We start from the raw sequence: 18,457 nt of genomic DNA on the forward strand, positions 1-18,457 counted from the left end.
ATTTGCATTACTTTCATGAATCATCATCCGGTCTGCGTATCTACATGTAAGAACCGACCACTCGATAGAATAAAAATGGAAAGTAGAATTGACCAAATGGTGCCTTTAATTTATTAAAGGTATATTGGTTTTTAATAATTCAAAGTATTATCTTTTGGTCACTGCTGGTCCCAACTAATAAATTGGTTATTGATGGTCCCAACTTTTAAAATATTTGTTCCTAATGGTCCGCGACTAACAGAATCCTAACGCCGTTAGTTTCAGGTCGTCGGGAAAACATTTTTGGCCGGAAAACAACACCTGAACACCGCAGCCACCGCCAATTGACACACCGCTAACCAATTACCACCACTTGAGCACCATCGACCGATTCCGACGACGGTACTAGGGTTTCCGGCGACCTCAATAATTAATGATTTTTACTAGAAAAAGGTTCCTAAAGGTCCGATACGATGTTACCAAGATGTTTGGGACGAAAATGTTGAGTTTTGGGGGGAAAATTGAGTTTTCCAGCGACCTGAAACTAACGACGTTAGGATTCTGTTAGTCGCGGACCGTTAGGAACAAATACATTAAAAGTTGGGACCATTAGGAGCAAATTCATTAGTTAAGACCGACAGCGACCAAAAGACAATAGTTAGGAATAAGATCATTAAAAATCAATATACCTTTATTAAAACATATTTCAGTTCTTTCCCTTTTTTCCAAAAGCTTTCACTTTCTTTTTATACAAATTAAGCTCTCTTTTTTTACAATGTTGTGGGTAAGTGCTACTGTTGAATATTACACACTTTGACACCGAAACTTGACGCCGAATAATAATAAATCCAAGCACTGAAAATTTAATTACGAACCTAAAAGAAATATATTTTGGCTCCATCACTACTTGTTTGTATATATACACACATGTGTTGTGTGTGAGAGAGTGAGTAGTGTACATATGAGAATCTTTGAAGTCAAAGCAAGTGGAGGGGTTAGGCAGCCTTGGACGTCAAGCAGCACCTTGAGAAATGCGTGTTTTCTTATGTAAAGAATTGAAGCTAGAATATTACTCATCAAACAACGCAAACACACATGAGATCTCTATACACATATGGTATGTGCTCATCAAAAACTAGGTGTTGTCTCTAAACCACAACTTGACACGTGGTTGTTTGACATACCGAGGCTCATGCATCATATGCCTTGTGTACCCAGTGACTCACTTTTAATTAATTGATTAATAATTTTATACCCGACTACAATCGAGTTATAAACAAAAAACTTATGTGAGTAGTGTATAATGTAGTTAATCTTGTATTTTATGAGACACACTAATGAATAAGCAACTTTATATTCGGGGTTTGAAAGGGGAAAAAATATATAGTTTGTGAAGTTATAAATGAGTAACATGAAAAGGTAATAAATGGATATATACGTATAATGTTTTTTTATATAACAAAACGCACCATTGTTTATTAAATTATCTTGCAATTGGATTTGAACCTGAGTCATCATCGAAGTTCAAGTTTAAAACTGAGTGTCTTTACCGAAGAAGTGTTGTCTCTTATAACTGACTACAACTCAAGTGGCGTATATATGTATAATATACTATCATAACTAGGTTAGATCCCGTATTAAACACGGATGGAAATATATATATAAAACTTCATATATACATATATATATATGTGTGTGTGTTATATATTTTAATAAATTGTAAACGGCCGATAATCTAACATTATTAATATAGAACCTAAAATATATATACTTTTCAAAAATTTAAAAAAGAATAAGAATAAATAATTTTAGACCGCCATTAAATGTTATGGCGTGACCTTTCTGTTTTTTTTTCTCGTAGTATCAAATGACTATGGTTTTATAGGTGACTATAAAGAAAAAGTAAGAGTAAATTACGCTTTTTCGTTCTTTAAATATGTATAAAAATTTTCAATTTTCATCATTTAACTAAAGAATTTACAAAAAAACATCATTTATGTCTACATTTTGTAGCAAATTACGTCCTTTTGATTGATAGACTTTAAATTTTTCTGTTAAGAGGCTTTTAAACAAAAGTTATCAATTTCGTTCCCATCAAACTGGGTTATATCCAAAATGGAGGCAAGTAAGTGAATCGCTTTAGAAAAAGTATAAAAATATGTTCACCCGCTATATTTCTTATGGTGGTTGAGGCGATGCCGGTAGTAGGATGACTACGCGTTGATGGTGGTGGGTGGCGTCTCGGGTGTAGCACCAGTGGTGGACTTGTGGTGCCACAGGGGCGGTGGTGGTGGAATGGGTGGATTGTCAACAATGGATAAGGTAGTGGTGCCGGTTGTTTTGGGGGGGGGGGGGTGATGATGGTATTGGTGGAGTAGCGGCGGGGGAGCCAACATTGGAGTGGCGGCAACAATGGAGATTGGTTGTGGTGACAACGATTAGGTAGTGAAGGCAAACAAATTAAGTCATGGGTGGCGCTAACCTTTTTGGATCTTTTTTAAGTTAACAATCTTTTAGTACATATACGTTTTGAACCAATGAATAATCTGACATGATCCAAATTTGAGTCGTCAACTAATATGAAGTGACCCAAATTAATCCATATACATCTTATTTTTTCTTATATCAACTCACCTTTTAAAGAATATGTCAATATTGTCACCTACACGGCTACACATAATATCATATGTTAGATGTAACCAGAATTCATTCGCATGCTATTAGAAAACCCATCGGCTGTAGATTAAGGAACTGGATTGTAGCCTCTTCATCAAAACTGAATCGCAATGATGTTGTTCCCGAGTAAATACTCCAACTGAGGTTTAGAAGACTTCTTTTGGGCCGGAACATAGTGTGATGATATATATTTGTGGTGGGCTGAGGCTCTTCTTAATAGGAATAGTAGTAGCCTACACCAGAGGTGTACAAAACCGGATTTAAATCCAAACCGAACCGGTTTGGTCAACAGCTGGTCAAAACCGGTTTGATTCAAACCGGTTTGGTTTACAGACTGGCTTAGAAGCAAGATAGACCGGCCTGGTCACTTCGGTTCGGTCCGGTTTATAAACCGGTTTTACTCAAACCGGTTCGGTTTTCTAGATTTTAAAGGGAACCGGTCCTGAAACTAACGGTTTGAGAACCGGTTTATGTGAAACCGGTTTTTTGTACACCTCTAGCCTACACATGGCGGATGATTGAAAATAAAATGGGTTGGATATCACTTGACTTTTTATAAGCTATAACTAGAGGTGAAAAAAAGATAATTCAGAATCGCAACTGGTTCGTAACTTGATTCGGTTTAACGGTGACATCGATCGTGATTCCTTAACAATATTTCTTGATTCTATTAGCTTTATGTACGACTAATTGTTTTAGAGAGCACGGAAGTGAATTATGATCACATCATAACTTGTAGCCTTGTAGGTAGCATTTGTATCATAGGGAAGTTAAAATGCAAAGGGAGACAAAAATGAGAAATGTGAAAAAGATTTGTGATCATACAAAAAGTCACTCACAAGTTGAAAAAATAATAGTAAAAAATCATAACTCAAAATATAAATTCTTCTTAAATTACCTAATAAGAATATCATATGATATAAACAACATTACTAAAACCCTAAATTCTTTAATTACCTATAATAGAAATATACGGTTTGATTGCATACCATAAAAGGGGCTTTCGGATCTTAAAAAACAATGTAGAAAGACGTTGTCATCTTCAAGAAATATTTCAACTCAAAAATCTGTAGATAAACAAAAAAAGTTTGTTAGTATGCTATACATAACAAAAAAATAATTGAGGTTATATAAAAAATTCTTTAATAAATATTCATGTATAAACAAAACTGGTTCACATATAATAATGCGTAATCATCAAACGGAATCTTATTATACTCTTAATAATATACCAAAAACCAAATAAGTTACATTCAAATTATTAACAAAGAAAGATGAAGTAAATGGCAGCAGGAAGAAGAATTCATATGTAAAAATACATCATCAACAAACGTATTCTTATTGGACTTATAATGGCATACCAAAAACCAAATAACTTACCTCTAGATTAGTAAAAAATAAAGAAGAAGATAATGACGGCAGGAGGAAGAAAAATATAAGAAAAGAGAAAGGAGGATTAGAGTTTTATAAAACAGGTAATTGTGATTATATACAATTTAAGTAGTATTTGAATAACATTAGGGTCAGTAATTAACAATAAGTTTTGGGGTACAGGTTAAAACAATATAAACGGGTCCGTGTGTTTTTGGAGTTAACAAAGAAAGTTGATTAATAAGGCACTAGTCCTCATGACATCTAGATGGTATTCTATGTGGAATTTTTAAAATGGTGTTACGTAGAAAATATGGAGGAAATTAATAGAGTAGTAAAATGAAACCAGCCATGTTTATGTCGCAACTGTTTGATAAATTCGACCAGATCAGACCGGGACACAGAACGCTAGTCGACTTTGTTCAATAGTTTGGGTCGCCTTTGAATGGGCCGGCTAGTTTGAGGTGGTTGAACTAGTGACCCGGTTTGGGCTGGCTAGATAGGTTTGATATTATGCTATTGGTTAAATAAATGTGAGATAAAGTTTATAGGGTATATAATTGACATGACCACTTGATCCAAAACATTCAAAACAACAAACAAGTAAACAATAAATAATGATTGGAGCCGTTGAACGGTCAAATCTAAAACAAAGTTTCAAACAATGCAACGATTCATCGACATCTCCGTACCCCACCATCGTGGAAACATGTCATATTGTATGGCCAGTAATTGTGTATTTGTATGTCGTTTTATCTCATGATTTATTTATTTATTTTAACATTTTACCTTATTCATCATTTTCGTACTTAATATTTGTGTCATAATAAACTAAGGTATAAAACTATTTACGAATGTAAAGGACATTTTTATGAACGGAATGAAACAAAACTAGCCCGAAGCTATGAAATCTAAAGTACACGTGTCAAACAGATTAAAAAAAACATTTATAACATTATTATTATTCTTTATTATTATTATTATTAGGATAGAACCCGTGTGATACACGGGTGGTTAAAAAATAAAATTAAGAAGTTAAATTTAATAATATACATATTTACATATCTTATGAATTTAAGATATAAATAATTTTCTAAAATGCATAGATTGGTAAGAATAATTTGTATTTGCATTTTAAAAGTAAGAGTTAAGTGTCATTTTAGTACCTATGGTTTATTCAATTACGCAACTTTAATACCGTTTTTAAATTTATTACAAATGGCTGCTTTACTTTTCTAAAACTTACGATTTTAATACCTTTTTCTAACATCATCTATTCTTATCCCGTTAAATGAGGGGTAATTTGGTAAAAGTTTTTATTTATTTTTTTTTTCTTTTCTTTTATATGCCTTCCTTGGCGTGGTACAAAACAAAAATAAATTGAACTCTATATCTAATAACCATTGAAGACCATCGATGCAACAATTGAAGATAACCGTTGCCACCATTGAAGACCTCTAATAATCAAAACCATCCCCACCACCAAAGACCGCCACTGCCACCTTTAAAGACAACCCAAACATTATCGAAAACCACCACCGCCAACACCAAAAACCTCCGCCGCCGCCGTGATTTTGCATTTAAAGCCACCGGTCGGGTAGCTGGAAAAATCGAGGAGGGGGGGGGGGTTGACAAGTCGCCGGAAAATCGAGAGGGTTTCTAGCAATTCAGATCTGATGAGATAGAGAAAGAGAGAGATTTTGGTCAGGAAATTGTGTTGTTGTCGAATGGTGGCCGAGTGGTGTGAGATGCGGTGGCAGTCTCCACGGTCTACGGTTGTTTCCTCCGGCCGTTAGTATTAGTACCATCGCCGGCCCTTCAGGTAGGGGTCAGTCAGAGCTGTACAATGGTCGCCAGAATTTCATAGTGGTGGTGGTTCAGTGGCTGTGTGGTGTTGGTTCAATGGTTGTGTGGTGATGATTAACCAAGTGTATGTGATGGTTAGGTGAGGCTTTAATTTAGCCGGACAAATATATATATTTTTTAAATTACCTTCTCTTTTTTATTACAAGGAAAATAAAGAAAATAACAAAGTTACCAAATTAACCTTGACTTAACGAATAAATATAGACGGGGTTAGAAAAAAGTATTAAAATTGCAAGTTTTAGAAAAGTGAAGTAGTCATTTGCAATAAATTTAAAAACGGTACTAAAGTTGCGTAATTGAACAAACCACAGGTACTAAAATGACACTTAACTCTAAAAGTAATAAAATGGAAGGTTGTAAATCTATACCAATTAAGAAAAAGAGAAGACTAACATCAATTCTTCCCGGTTGAGTTGGAAAGTCATAAACATTTTAAAAGCAAGTTGATTAGTTCAATTCCCACCAACAATATATTTTTCATTTTATCATTCATCCCACCGATTTCATTTTATCATTCATAAAGAGAAAATTGTAAAAATAGAAACTTGTACGCTTGAAGCCTATGTAAGTGTCTAATTGAATGACATGTGAAAAAATACGTTGCTTTAATAAAATAGGTACATTATTATTATTATTTTGCTAGTTAAAGCCGGAAGCTATACTGTGCCACGACATTAAGACTCCCCGCTATGGGGCGTCATGGAGGGGAGAAAAGGGAACACCGCCGGGGGGCGCGGAGGGATGGGGCGCCTAGAGGACAGCCGACGCGGTGGAAGGTTGGGTCCCCCCCCCTTAACGGATTTATTACCGTTAAATTAAAAAAAAAATCAAATTTAAATAATATATAATACACACACACACACACACACACATATATATATATATATATATATATCATTCGCCCAATTTCTACAAACATCACATTCTCCTCTTTAAACTTTTTAAAACTTTCTCCACAACTATGTCTTCCGAATCATCTTCGACACCCGACTACCACCCCAATATCGACGTTATTTCCGATTCGGATTCAGAGGATGAAGCGACATTTAGTGATATTCGAGAGGCTGCCCAACTCTTAGTCCAGCATCGCGAAAGCTCACAATCACGAACAAGATGGCCTCATCTTCAATGGGATCGCGTAGGTGCTCATGATCGGTTGATGAAAGATTATTTTTCGCCGGACGCGACTTTTGATTCGGAACGATTTCGGCGGTGTTTTCAGATGAGTCGCCAACTATTTTTACGAATAGTTGGTGATTTAGCACGCGATTATGCATTCTTCCAATAACGGGCGAACGCAAGAGGTAAACCGGGATTTTCTACTTTGCAAAAATGTACGGCGGCAATTCGTCAACTAGCCTACGGGACTGCGAGCGACTCCATAGAAGAGTATTTACAGATGTCGGAGACAGTGGCTCGTGAGGCGTTTCACACATTCTGCGAATATGAGTATTATTATTCTAATTATTTATTTCAAAACCTTAACATTTTGAGTATGAATTTTATAAAATGCGTTAAACTTAGGTATTCCTCAACTATATCATAAAAAATAGTTGAGGAAGCCGACTCAAAGTGACGTACAAAAAATATACGAGGTGCATCAACAAAAACATGGTTTTCCCAGGATGCTTGGTAGCCTCGATTACACGCACTGGCCTTGGGAAGCCTGTCCAGTTGCTTGGCAGGGTCAATATCATCGAGGTGATCATGATGGCCCAACAATTATGCTTGAGGCGGCTGCATCATTTGATCTTTGGATATGGCATGCGCTTTTTGGGATGCCCGGTGCAAACAATGATATAGCTGTGATTAATGCGTCCCCTATTTTTGACCGCCTCATAGATGGAGTCTCACCCGACACCCTATTTTCCATGAACGATGTCAACTACGAATACGGATATTATCTAGTCGACGGTATTTATCCAGAGTGGGCCACGTTGGTTCTTAGCTTTAAGTGCCCGACTGACGAAAAACGCCAGCATAAGAAAAAACACGAGTCGGCCAAAAAAACATCGGAATGTCATACGGAGTATTAAAGAAACGTTAGTCTATCATTAGACAACCGGCTTGTTTTCAACAAATGGATAAGTTAAGACATAAAGTACACTTGCATTATCTTGCATAATATGATATTGGAGGACTCGGGTAGAGCAATTTGCTAAGGCGAGTACAACGATGAGCCAGAGCTGATCTGTACACTAAACGAAGATGAGAAACTTGCTAATTTATTAAAAACACGAAAAAGGGAAATGAATTTCAGCCTTCGATCGGATTTGGTTGAACATCTTTGGAGTAATAAGCAACATGACGGCGATGACGATGATTAAAAATAGTTGTAATTTTTTTTTAATTTTTTTTTATATGTTTTCATATCGAATTTATTTTGTACTTTATTATTATTGTATTTTTTTATTATTGCATTATATATTATTGTGTTGGTTTTTTTGTTTTATGAAAAAAAAAGGTTGGGCATCGAAGCCCCCTCACCATAGAGAGGCATTATGCCCTGGGGCTTCGATAACCCCAGTGCCCACGTGGCGCTGTGAAGGGGCTTCGAAGCCCCCTACCATAGCAGACAGCCTAAGGCTATGCACTATGGGCGCGGAAGGAGGGGGGGAGAGGGGCGCGGTTGGCATGAAACACCGTAGAGGGGCGCGATGAGGTGGGGCGCGGAGGGGGGAAGGGTGGAGGGGACGATGGGCGCGGTGGGGGGCCCACCACCAACGGTCACTAGCCGTTTTAAAAAAAATTAAAATTAACATTTCTATATAAATTCAAACCTTTTTTTCAATTTTACTCAAACAACTTTCATATTCACACCAAATTTAACCATCTTCACATCAAATTTAACCATCTTCACAACATTCATCTTCACACCAAATCAAGAATCCTAACTCGAACCCGAACCCGAACCCGAACCCGAATCAAAACCCGTGGGATCCGAGTTGTATATGGTGGGCTAGTTTGCTCGCAAATAACGTCGACCTTAGCAACCCGTTCTATGTAAACCAACAACGACCGACGATTCCTCCACCCATGCAACCGTTTACCCCTGATATGTTCTTTCGGACGCCAATGATGTATACGTCCTCGCAAGTACCACAAACCCAAATACCCGAAACGCAAGTCCGGCGTCCAAAAAGAAGTCATAAAAAAAAGAACCCGGGTGACGTTCGAACAACCGAAAAGGGCAAACGACAAATGTGAGAAGCGGACGAGGTAATGGCGTTAGCCTTAGCGTTGATCGACTCTTCCGAAGACTCGATTCAAGGTATATTATAAAAATATTTATATGTTTTCCATGTTATATATTTTTGTTTACTAATATTAAGCTTTTATATGTATCGAAGGTGACGGCAAACATTCGCCGGAGTTTTGGGTACAAATACGCACCAAGTTCTTTGCTTTAATGGGTCGAGGAGAGTATCGCGGGAATGACTCCGTCTACAACAATTGGAAGTCATTACGCACACAAATAACCGACTTCACAGCCGTTCACACCCGCGTTGTGAACAACAGAAAAAGCGGCATGGGCGATGCCGATGTGTTGGAGGCATGCTTAAAACAATACAAAGCCCTTTATAATAAAGATTTTAGCATGTTGGATGTTTGGAGACAATGCATAAGCTCGCCAAAGTGGCATACGGTCCCGACATTATCATCATCGCGACCGTCCAAACGGTCAAAGACAACGTCTACTTCGGCCGATCAATCGCCGTCACAGCCCATGTCCGATGGTTGTTGTTAAGTTAATCTAAACGAGTTGGATCCGGAATTAATTTTTGACGAACCGGATGAGTTGCCACGGCCGGTAGGAAGAGATAAAGCCAAGGCGGTGGCTAGAGGTGGAGGATCTTCTTCTAGAACCACATCCTCTAAGAGTTCCGACATGTAACATCCCGAAATTTCAAGATAATATTAATTATATTACTTAATAATAGAGGGAAAGTTTACTCGGGTTATCAGGAAATAAATAAAAGAATAGGAGTTGGTATGGGTCGGGCTAGTGTCGGGTAATGGACGTTGGTTATGGACTTGGATTAATTAGGATGGGTTAAATGAGAATGGGCCTTAGGTCCATGGGATCTCAGAGATATAAATACCCTAACACCCCAAAATATCTTCATTTACATCTATTTCTTCACACACTCAAAACACACACATTCTAACCGATCAAGATTCGAAGCCGAGACCCGAGATTTCGTTGATAGATCTGAGTTGGTAAGGCAAGAACAAATCCAACAAAGCTAATATTACTGAAAATGGTTAGGATTGGATGGGTTAACCGGACCCGAAACCCAAACTGCCCAAATCGGACCCCTAAAACGTCGATTTTAGGCCGATTTGATGGTTGGGATTTGTAGGCGCCGATCATACGATTCCGTGGGTACCAAAATCGAGTTATTTGGCTAAGAAACGAAGGATTTATGGGCAAACAGATCTGCAGCGCGATAACTTCGCCTGCAAGATTAAGTTCGCCTGATGAACTTCGCCTTCAAGCGTAACTTCGCCTTCAAGCGTAACTTCGCCTAAGGATAACTTCGCCTACGGCCAAGTTCGCCTAAGGATAACTTCGCCTGAAGCCAAGTTCGCCTAAGGATAACTTCGCCTGAAGCCAAGTTCGCCTAAGGATAACTTCGCCTGAAGCCAAGTTCGCCTAAGGTTTAACTTCGCCTGAAGCCAAGTTCGCCCGAGGTTTAACTTCGCCTAAAGTGAAGTTCGTTTAGAAAATAAATTAAAACCTAATGGAAAATGTGTTAAAACAGTTAATGTAAATAAAATTTTTCCAAGCTGACCTGGCAGCTCGACCCCAGCCAGGGGCTCTGCCCCTTGGACCCTGCTAGGGGCTGCCGCCCCTAGACCCCGCTGCCAGGGGCGCTGCCCCCGGACCCCCGTTCGTTGTGGGTAGTAGTTAAGACTGGAAAGATGATATGAGTAGTGATAGTTGTTTGATACGTGTAACTTGTACAGTCAGCCGAGCTCAGATAGAGAAGGGATTTACAGCTATCAGAAAAAGAAGCAGAATTCAGGTGAGTTTCTAGCCCCATTCCTTGTTATGTTTTCGGGGCTGTGTGCATACTTGATGTGTTGTCAATACATTTATCCTAAGTGATAAGTGTATGCCCTATGTGATATATGTGTTATATATGAATGATTGCTTGATGGTACGTGAACGATCTTCGGATATTGCACGTACTGTCAGGTTGCAGCGCTAAGAATAAGGTAAGTATGTTATGTATGTTTATGTGTATGAACATGATAGAGATAATAGAAGAAAGAAACGATAACGTATGGTTGTATGGTTACGAAGAGGGTACCGAGCCCTAGTAATACTCGAGGAATGTAGGGCGTAATGCTCTTTATAACGTAAGGTATGAAAGTAAGATAATACTAAAGAAAGTAAGAAAGTATGAACGAAAGGATATAAATTTTATGTGTATGCCTTATATGGATAATGTGAAATAGATGAATGATTGCTTGCCGGTACGTGAACGATCTTCGGATATTGCACGTATCGTCGAGGGAAGTGACTAGCTCCTTACATGGATATTAAATAATAAAGTATAGAGTTTCTTTTATGGAAAGTATAGTGTTCCTTTTATGGAAGGTATAGTGTTCCTTCTATGGAAAGTATAGTGTTCCTTTTATGGAAGGTATAGTGTTCCTTCTATGGAAAGTATAGTGTTCCTTTTATGGAAGGTATAGTGTTCCTTTTATGGATAGTAAAGTGTTCCTTCTATGGATAGTATAGTGTTCCTCCTATGGAAAGTATATATATGGTAGGGTAATGGTAATGGTTCTTTTAATAGATATTACGTGACGATCCTCCTATGGATATTTATACAAGGTTAAGGTAGTAATATGTGTCTTCGGATACGGGAAGTAATATATGAGAATAGATTGTATGTTGCCTGATTAACTAGAACTCACTCAGCGTAGCTGACTTTTAGTATGCACGCAGGTGAGCTGATTATAGAGTTAGCATGAGGTTGACACACGGCATGGATTGAACGGCTGGCATCTGAAGAAAGAAGTAAAGATGTTTTAAATATAAAGTTTTGTGTTATGGTATCAAAGAAAAGATTTAATGTTTTGTAACAAATGATTGATGTTTTATATTCCGCGAAAAGTTTTAATAAACTCTGATTTGAAGGACTGTGTTTATGAGTAAATCCGACGCTAAAGTAGGGCTACCGGGTTCGGGGCCTTACACGACACGAGCTCGCATCTTGAAAACTTGGAGCGGAGACTAACTGAGATTGCCAACATTAAAAAACAAAAACAGGAGGGCCTCATGAAGGTGCACGAAGAAAGAAAGGCGATGCTTGCGGAATACAAAGCGATGCACCAAGAGCGAACGAAACAAAAGGAACTCGAGCTCATCACAAAAGATCTATCGCACCTAGATCCTGTGTCATGGGCGGTGATGGAAAAAAGAAGAGTAAAGATATTGGCCAAAAATGCAAACGAGGACGACGACGACGATGAGCATTAGTTATATTTTTATTTTTAGGTTTTTTTTTATTTGTAGGGTTTTTATTTTTATTGGTTTTTTTTATTTTTATTTGTCTTGATTTTTTTGTTTTATAAAAAAAAAAGAAAAAATGTTGGGCTTCGATGCCCCCTCACCATAGAGGGGCATTATGCCTTGGGGCTTCGATGCCCCCAGAGCCCACGTGGCGCTGACGTAGCACTGTGGAGGGGCTTCGAAGCCCCCCACCATAGCACGCAGCCTAAGGGTGTTTGTTAACAAGTGTTAAACATGAAAAGGTGGGGCCATCAAACTAACAACAAATCAAACTTTTTTGTTTATTTATTTCCTTCATCATCTATAACTAGCTAGTTAAAACCCGCAACACTCTAGTTAATGGATGAGCTAATTAAAGTTCCACTGCCTATGTGAATGACGTGTCGCTTTAACTAGCACTCTTTTTGCTTGAATGGGCAACAAATCCTTCAATGGGCTATTGCCAAATTCACCACATCAGGTTGCAATCGCCTTTCGATTTGGGGAAAACCCTCACTTAAGGCCAACGCCCGTGAACAAAGCACAACAATGTGGTGAGACAAAACCCGTTCAGTTCATGGATTGAACTAGTGATCGCCACCTATTCGCCTAGTCCCCAATTATCACCCGGTGTCGCCAAAACTAAACAATGGGACAGTAATCAAGCCCACAGACATGCTGCCAATTAATTGCTATTTGGCCAAAATCGGCCAAATTTATATATAAATGTTGGATATATATATATATATATATATATATATATATATATATTGCAATAAAATTAATCCCGATAATTAATCGTTAATCCCTATCCCCGACTAACGGCTAGCAAGTCCTACAGCATTACTTGTATGCATATGATGTGCGCAATTTTATTACATTGATGCATTCTGATTATAATGACGCATATTTACACACATATCATTTTTACAACTATGCATAAGTATATACATATCATGTTGAACAATTATGCATACGCACCTACATATACCTTCGTCTAAAATACACACGTTACATTCTCTGATTGTTTCATACACTTTGCAAGAAAACAAAACCATTTTACAGAACTATATCGATAATGTATTGTTGCTTTATTAATTAAATTTGCATGAGTTTTTGATTACATCGAAACAGAAGGCAAGCAGGCAACAAGCTGTGTAGTTACCCCTTTTTGAATTGCAAAACCCAATCTTTTAAAAACTACATTTGCTGATCTTGGAGTCATAACATTACTATGCATGACCCATTGAACACGGGTAAGTAACTCCACAACTTCAGGCGTGAGGAAACCAAAAGTGTCAAAAGCATAAGGAATAAATACATGTTGGTTGTCAAGACACGCCTTATCATGTTTAGTCACCTTGCCTAAAGCAGCTTTCAAAGCAACTTGACTGGCTGTGAAACCACTACTCACTAAGCCCACTAGAGGAGAAGCCCCTGTTAAATCCACACATGCATGTTTTCCTCCTATCCATCCAAACACCAAAATGTCAGTCGGCCGAAGAGATGATATTCCTTCCGACGGGTCAGTCAGGAAATTCACATGTGCTTCTTTCTTAACAAAAATTTCGGCCCGCCTAAATATGTCAAAGAGCATATCCTTAACCAGATCGTGTCGGTACTTGAACCCCGGGAGCTCCTTACAATGCACTGCGTGCTCTCATATTCCATATGAGTCCAAACACTCCTTACGTCAAACAGCAGATATCTCATAAACCAGGAATAGAGGAATCATGAGGCGATACTTAAGGATAATACGATACTCCACTAGAGACATATGGAGCCATCTTCTTATTTTTCTGTCAAAAATAAGAAGAAAATCTTGAGCATGTGGTGCTTGTAGACACTCTAAAATGGCATGTGGTGCTTGTAGACACTCTAAAATGGTTTTTTGTCTACTTGTCATGTCAAATTGTGGCTCCATGTCGTGAGCAATTTTACTAAAAAGGTCTCTTTGTTAGTGAAACTGCTAAAATCGACGCTTGGAATCATATCACGAAGACAAGTCAAAGCACAAGAATAATCAGAATTCATCCCATAGATACCACTTCCTCGCAAAATGTGATCCTGAAGCACCCACGATTGGGCTCTCGAGGCCACAGACGCACAGGAGGAAGCCTCTACTGCCGAATACAACCCCAAACCCCATTCTTAATAGGTAAGGAAGCAAGTCACCATTGGATGTCTCCAAAGAAAGGACCTCCACAAACTACAATGTCCTCGACCGTCTCACGCAATCCCTTGTCAAAGAACAACGCTGCCTCCATCATGTGTACAGGTTGGCATGCTCTCAACCCGAAGAAAAGTTTAGCAATACCCATACATGATCGAAGCAAAACATTTTTTTTATTTAAGTATTGTAAAAAGCTTTTACATGTATTTGAAAATTGAAATATTAGATTGCATATATAAATGTAGAAAATCAATACTCTTAATAATAATTGAAAAAAATGATAAGAGCTTTAATGAACACGTGGTATCCTACCTCTTTAACGGCGGAATTACTTCCTTGATCTCTTCCTTCCTTCCGTTTCTATTCTCTCTCTTCTTCCACTCTGTGTCTCTGTCTCATCATCTGATCATCATCAAACCCATTTCAAGAAACCCACTAATCATCCAATATCTCTTCAATTAAACCCACCCAAATCCATAAAAACCCAAACTTTACACAACCTAATCCGATGGGGGCCATGACGTCCACCGTGGCCGCCAAGTTCGCCTTTTTCCCGCCAAGCCCATCGTCGTACAGGGTGGAGGTCCACGAATCGGGGAAGCTGAGGATGACGGATGTGTCGGAGAGAGACAACGTTGACGTGCTGAAGCTGAAGACCAAACGTGGGTCGGAGATCGTGGCGGCGTATGTCAAGAATCCGGTGGCCTCCTTGACGGTCTTGTATTCTCATGGCAACGCTGCTGATCTCGGCCAGATGTATGATCTCTTCTGCGAACTCAGCCTCCATCTCAGAGTTAACTTATTGGGGTAATAAGTAATAAGTTTAGGGTTTATGACTAATTAAATACATACTATTCAAATTTGATAGGAATTAGTAGGGGTGAGCAGAAAACCGAATTAACCCAAACAACCGAACCGAACCAACAGTTAATTTTTTGTCTTTGTGTTTTCGGTTTCGATTTGGTTATCCATTTTTAAAAAACCGAACAGAACCGATTGATGATGATAAAGATTATCAAGATGATGAGGGAATGGATTAAACTTTTAAGATAAATAAATAAGATGATGAGTTTGGACTAAACTTTTAATGCTTTTTAATTTTTAAACTCTATTTAGCAACTTTGTATTCGTATAGTTTCACGTAACGCATGCCTATTTTTGTTTTTTGAATTCATATATACGTGGACTGTGGTATCTAACAGGCTCTTATACAAGCTTAAAATATGCATTTTCATTTTTTAAACTTTTTTTTTTTCAATGCCAAACACATAATTGAAAAAAACCCGAAAATAACCGAACCGAAACCAAAATTAATCGAAAAACCGGAAAACCGAAAACCAAACGGTTTGCATATTCAGATAACCGATTACTTCGGTTTCGGTTTGGGTTTCGCCTAATAACCGAACCGAACCGTGCTCAGCCCTAGGAATTAGATTATTAATTTGAGGTTTGTAACAAGATGTTGAATTTGGGCAGGTATGATTACACGGGATATGGGCAGTCGTCCGGTAAGGTAAAATAATTTGAATGAATCGAATATGCTTTCGGTTTTGAAATTAGGTTGCTGAAGTATAAGTATTTGGTTGTTTTTGTAATGATAGCCAAGTGAACAGAATACGTATGCCGACATAGAAGCTGCGTATAGATGCCTTATAGAGACTTACGGTGTGAACGAAGAAGATGTTATATTATATGGTCAGTCTGTCGGTAGTGGGCCTACGTTAGATCTAGCATCTCGGTTGTCAAGATTACGGGCTGTTGTCCTTCATAGCCCGATTATGTCTGGACTTCGAGTCATGTATCCTGTGAAACGGACGTATTGGTTTGATATTTATAAGGTTGATTTTCTAATAAAATTTGCGTTTGCCTTAAGATAAGTTTTATATTGTTCGAAATCGTTTAATCTTTTATTCTTTTTTTCTTTTTTGTGATGCAGAATGTTGACAAAATACCGTTGGTCAAGTGTCCCGTTCTTGTTATTCACGTACGTGTTAATATGTGACATGTTATAACATTTAACTTGTAATGTGTTTGAATCTTGAAATAATCTGTTGCAAATTATTGTTTTATATTTTGTTTTAGGGTACGGCTGACGATGTTGTAGATTGTTCTCACGGTAAGCAGTTATGGGAGTTATGTGTAGAGAAATATGAACCGTTATGGATAAAAGGCGGGAACCACTGTGATTTGGAGTTGTACCCAGAGTATATACGGCACCTTAAGAAGTTCATATCGGCGGTTGAAAAATCGGGTCGCTTGAAAAATGTGCCCGGGTCGTTAACGGATACCGACGCAAAAGGTCGGGTCAGTACGGATTTTAGAGAGAAGTCGAGGTCGAGCACGGATGTTCCGGAGCATTCTCGTCCAAGCACGAGCACGGAAAAGTCAAGGCCAAGCGTTGACCGAAGAGAAAAGGAGAAGTCAAAGAAGAGTTCGGAAAAGGAAAACGTGGAAAAGTCAACTAACGCCATTGACCAGCCTGAGAAAGCCAGAAACAGCATTGATCGGTCTGGTTAGCTTTTATTAATTTGTTATAACGAATGATTAAAATTTTGCGTTTTTTTAACAGTTGAGATGAATTTGTGGCAGATTTGGAGGTATGATGCGAGCAGCGGTGTTGTGCAATATTGATTGTTTTAAGCCTACAGGCGCGACGGGGTTGTAAAGCCAGGTTGTTTGTTTGATTTTGATTCTTTATATTGGTTGTTTGGATGTAGCCCTGCTTGTGGTGCGCACATATGATGTATATATGTGTGAACCCTCGGGTGGGCAAAAGTGAAATTGCACTAATTTTGACGTTATTTTACTAATCTCGTGAAAATAACGTTAAAAGTGACGGACGGTTAATCAGGCATCATGTAGTGGCGTTGATAGCCGAAAGACAAGGGTACATGCACCGATCAGCCGGTGTCCCGATGATTGAGTGCTATGTGCCTTATGTCCAAGGCTTGATGCAAAACTACTATCGAGCCGGGGGTCTCACCGAAAGCAGCCTCTCTATCCTTATAGGGTAGAGGTAAGGCTGTCTACATCTTACCCTCCTCAGACCCTACCATAGCTTTGCTATTGGTGGGATATACTGAGTACGATGATGATGATGATGATGATGATGATGGTTGTTTGGATGTTGGTTTACTTCTTTCCAGATTGCCAAAACAAATTGGTTCATGGGTACTGTGAAAAACTAATAATGTTTCATTAGATGTGTTTATGTGATTGTAGTTATGTTGAACAAAGTGGTCTTAGATTTAGATAATTAGATTTAACAATGTTGACTGTTAGATACTGTTCATGGAAAGGTCGGTCTGCAATGGTTTGAATCGAGGTGAGGGAAGTTGAGGATGGATTATGGTGCAACGTTATTATCTTGTCGGTTCTCGATCATAAATGTACAAAGGTTTTGAAGTTTTGCAAGTGTTATGCATAGTTTGGTCTTTGTCAAGTAGAGATGCCAATAACGTAAGTCAAACGCTAAATGTTGAGTAAAACATATATAGGAATTCTACTAGAGCGCAACTATGTGGGTTATCGCTCCCTCTTAATCTTTCCGATAAAGAACATTTTGCATATTTATCCGCAATTCACTAGTTAACTTTTGAAGCATGGGAGTATCATATATTTCCCAATTTTGCACGTGTGCGGTGAAATTAACCCATCAATAAATTCTCTGATACGTCATTGAATGTAAAATTTACCCACGACCCTACCTTCTCCGATAACTCTCGAATGAATTGAAATCGCAAATTTCAACTTGGAATCACAAAATCATGACCTGTAATATGCTCCTTTGTTAATTGTGAAGAGTTGAAGATGCATCAAAGTCATTGGAATCGTAAAATAGCATACATCAAAATCGCCGCTAGAGAAGAGACACTTGCAAAAAG

General features: G+C 38.3%; 2 protein-coding genes across 6 annotated transcripts; both read left to right on the forward strand.

Moving 5' to 3' along the window:
- Positions 1 to 7,517: 7,517 nt before the first annotated feature.
- On the forward strand, positions 7,518 to 7,928 carry LOC143611503 (uncharacterized). The gene has a single exon (XM_077085709.1). It carries the CDS (start codon positions 7,518 to 7,520, stop codon positions 7,926 to 7,928), a length of 411 nt encoding a protein of 136 aa, XP_076941824.1.
- Positions 7,929 to 15,041: 7,113 nt separating this feature from the next.
- Positions 15,042 to 17,821, forward strand: LOC143611490 (uncharacterized). 5 transcript variants are annotated; one of them, XR_013149780.1, is made up of 7 exons: positions 15,042 to 15,380; positions 16,050 to 16,086; positions 16,175 to 16,411; positions 16,510 to 16,557; positions 16,656 to 17,080; positions 17,163 to 17,301; positions 17,720 to 17,821. XR_013149780.1 is itself a non-coding variant. In XM_077085697.1 (7 exons), the coding sequence occupies exons 1-6, from the start codon at positions 15,082 to 15,084 to the stop codon at positions 17,236 to 17,238; spliced, it is 1,122 nt and encodes a 373-aa protein (XP_076941812.1). In that variant the 5' UTR covers positions 15,042 to 15,081; the 3' UTR covers positions 17,239 to 17,244; positions 17,796 to 17,819. The 5 variants fall into 5 exon arrangements, 2 of the variants coding, with proteins under 2 accessions (XP_076941812.1, XP_076941813.1); XR_013149781.1 differs by having other exon boundaries at positions 16,656 to 17,085; positions 17,163 to 17,244; positions 17,796 to 17,814; XM_077085697.1 differs by having other exon boundaries at positions 17,163 to 17,244; positions 17,796 to 17,819.
- The last annotated feature ends 636 nt before the right edge of the window (positions 17,822 to 18,457 follow it).

Source organism: Bidens hawaiensis, unplaced genomic scaffold (genome assembly GCF_021521415.1).
Source record: "Bidens hawaiensis isolate Kalapana, Puna unplaced genomic scaffold, B.hawaiensis_p1.1 tig00031241_1, whole genome shotgun sequence".
NCBI classification, from domain to species: Eukaryota; Viridiplantae; Streptophyta; class Magnoliopsida; order Asterales; family Asteraceae; genus Bidens; species Bidens hawaiensis.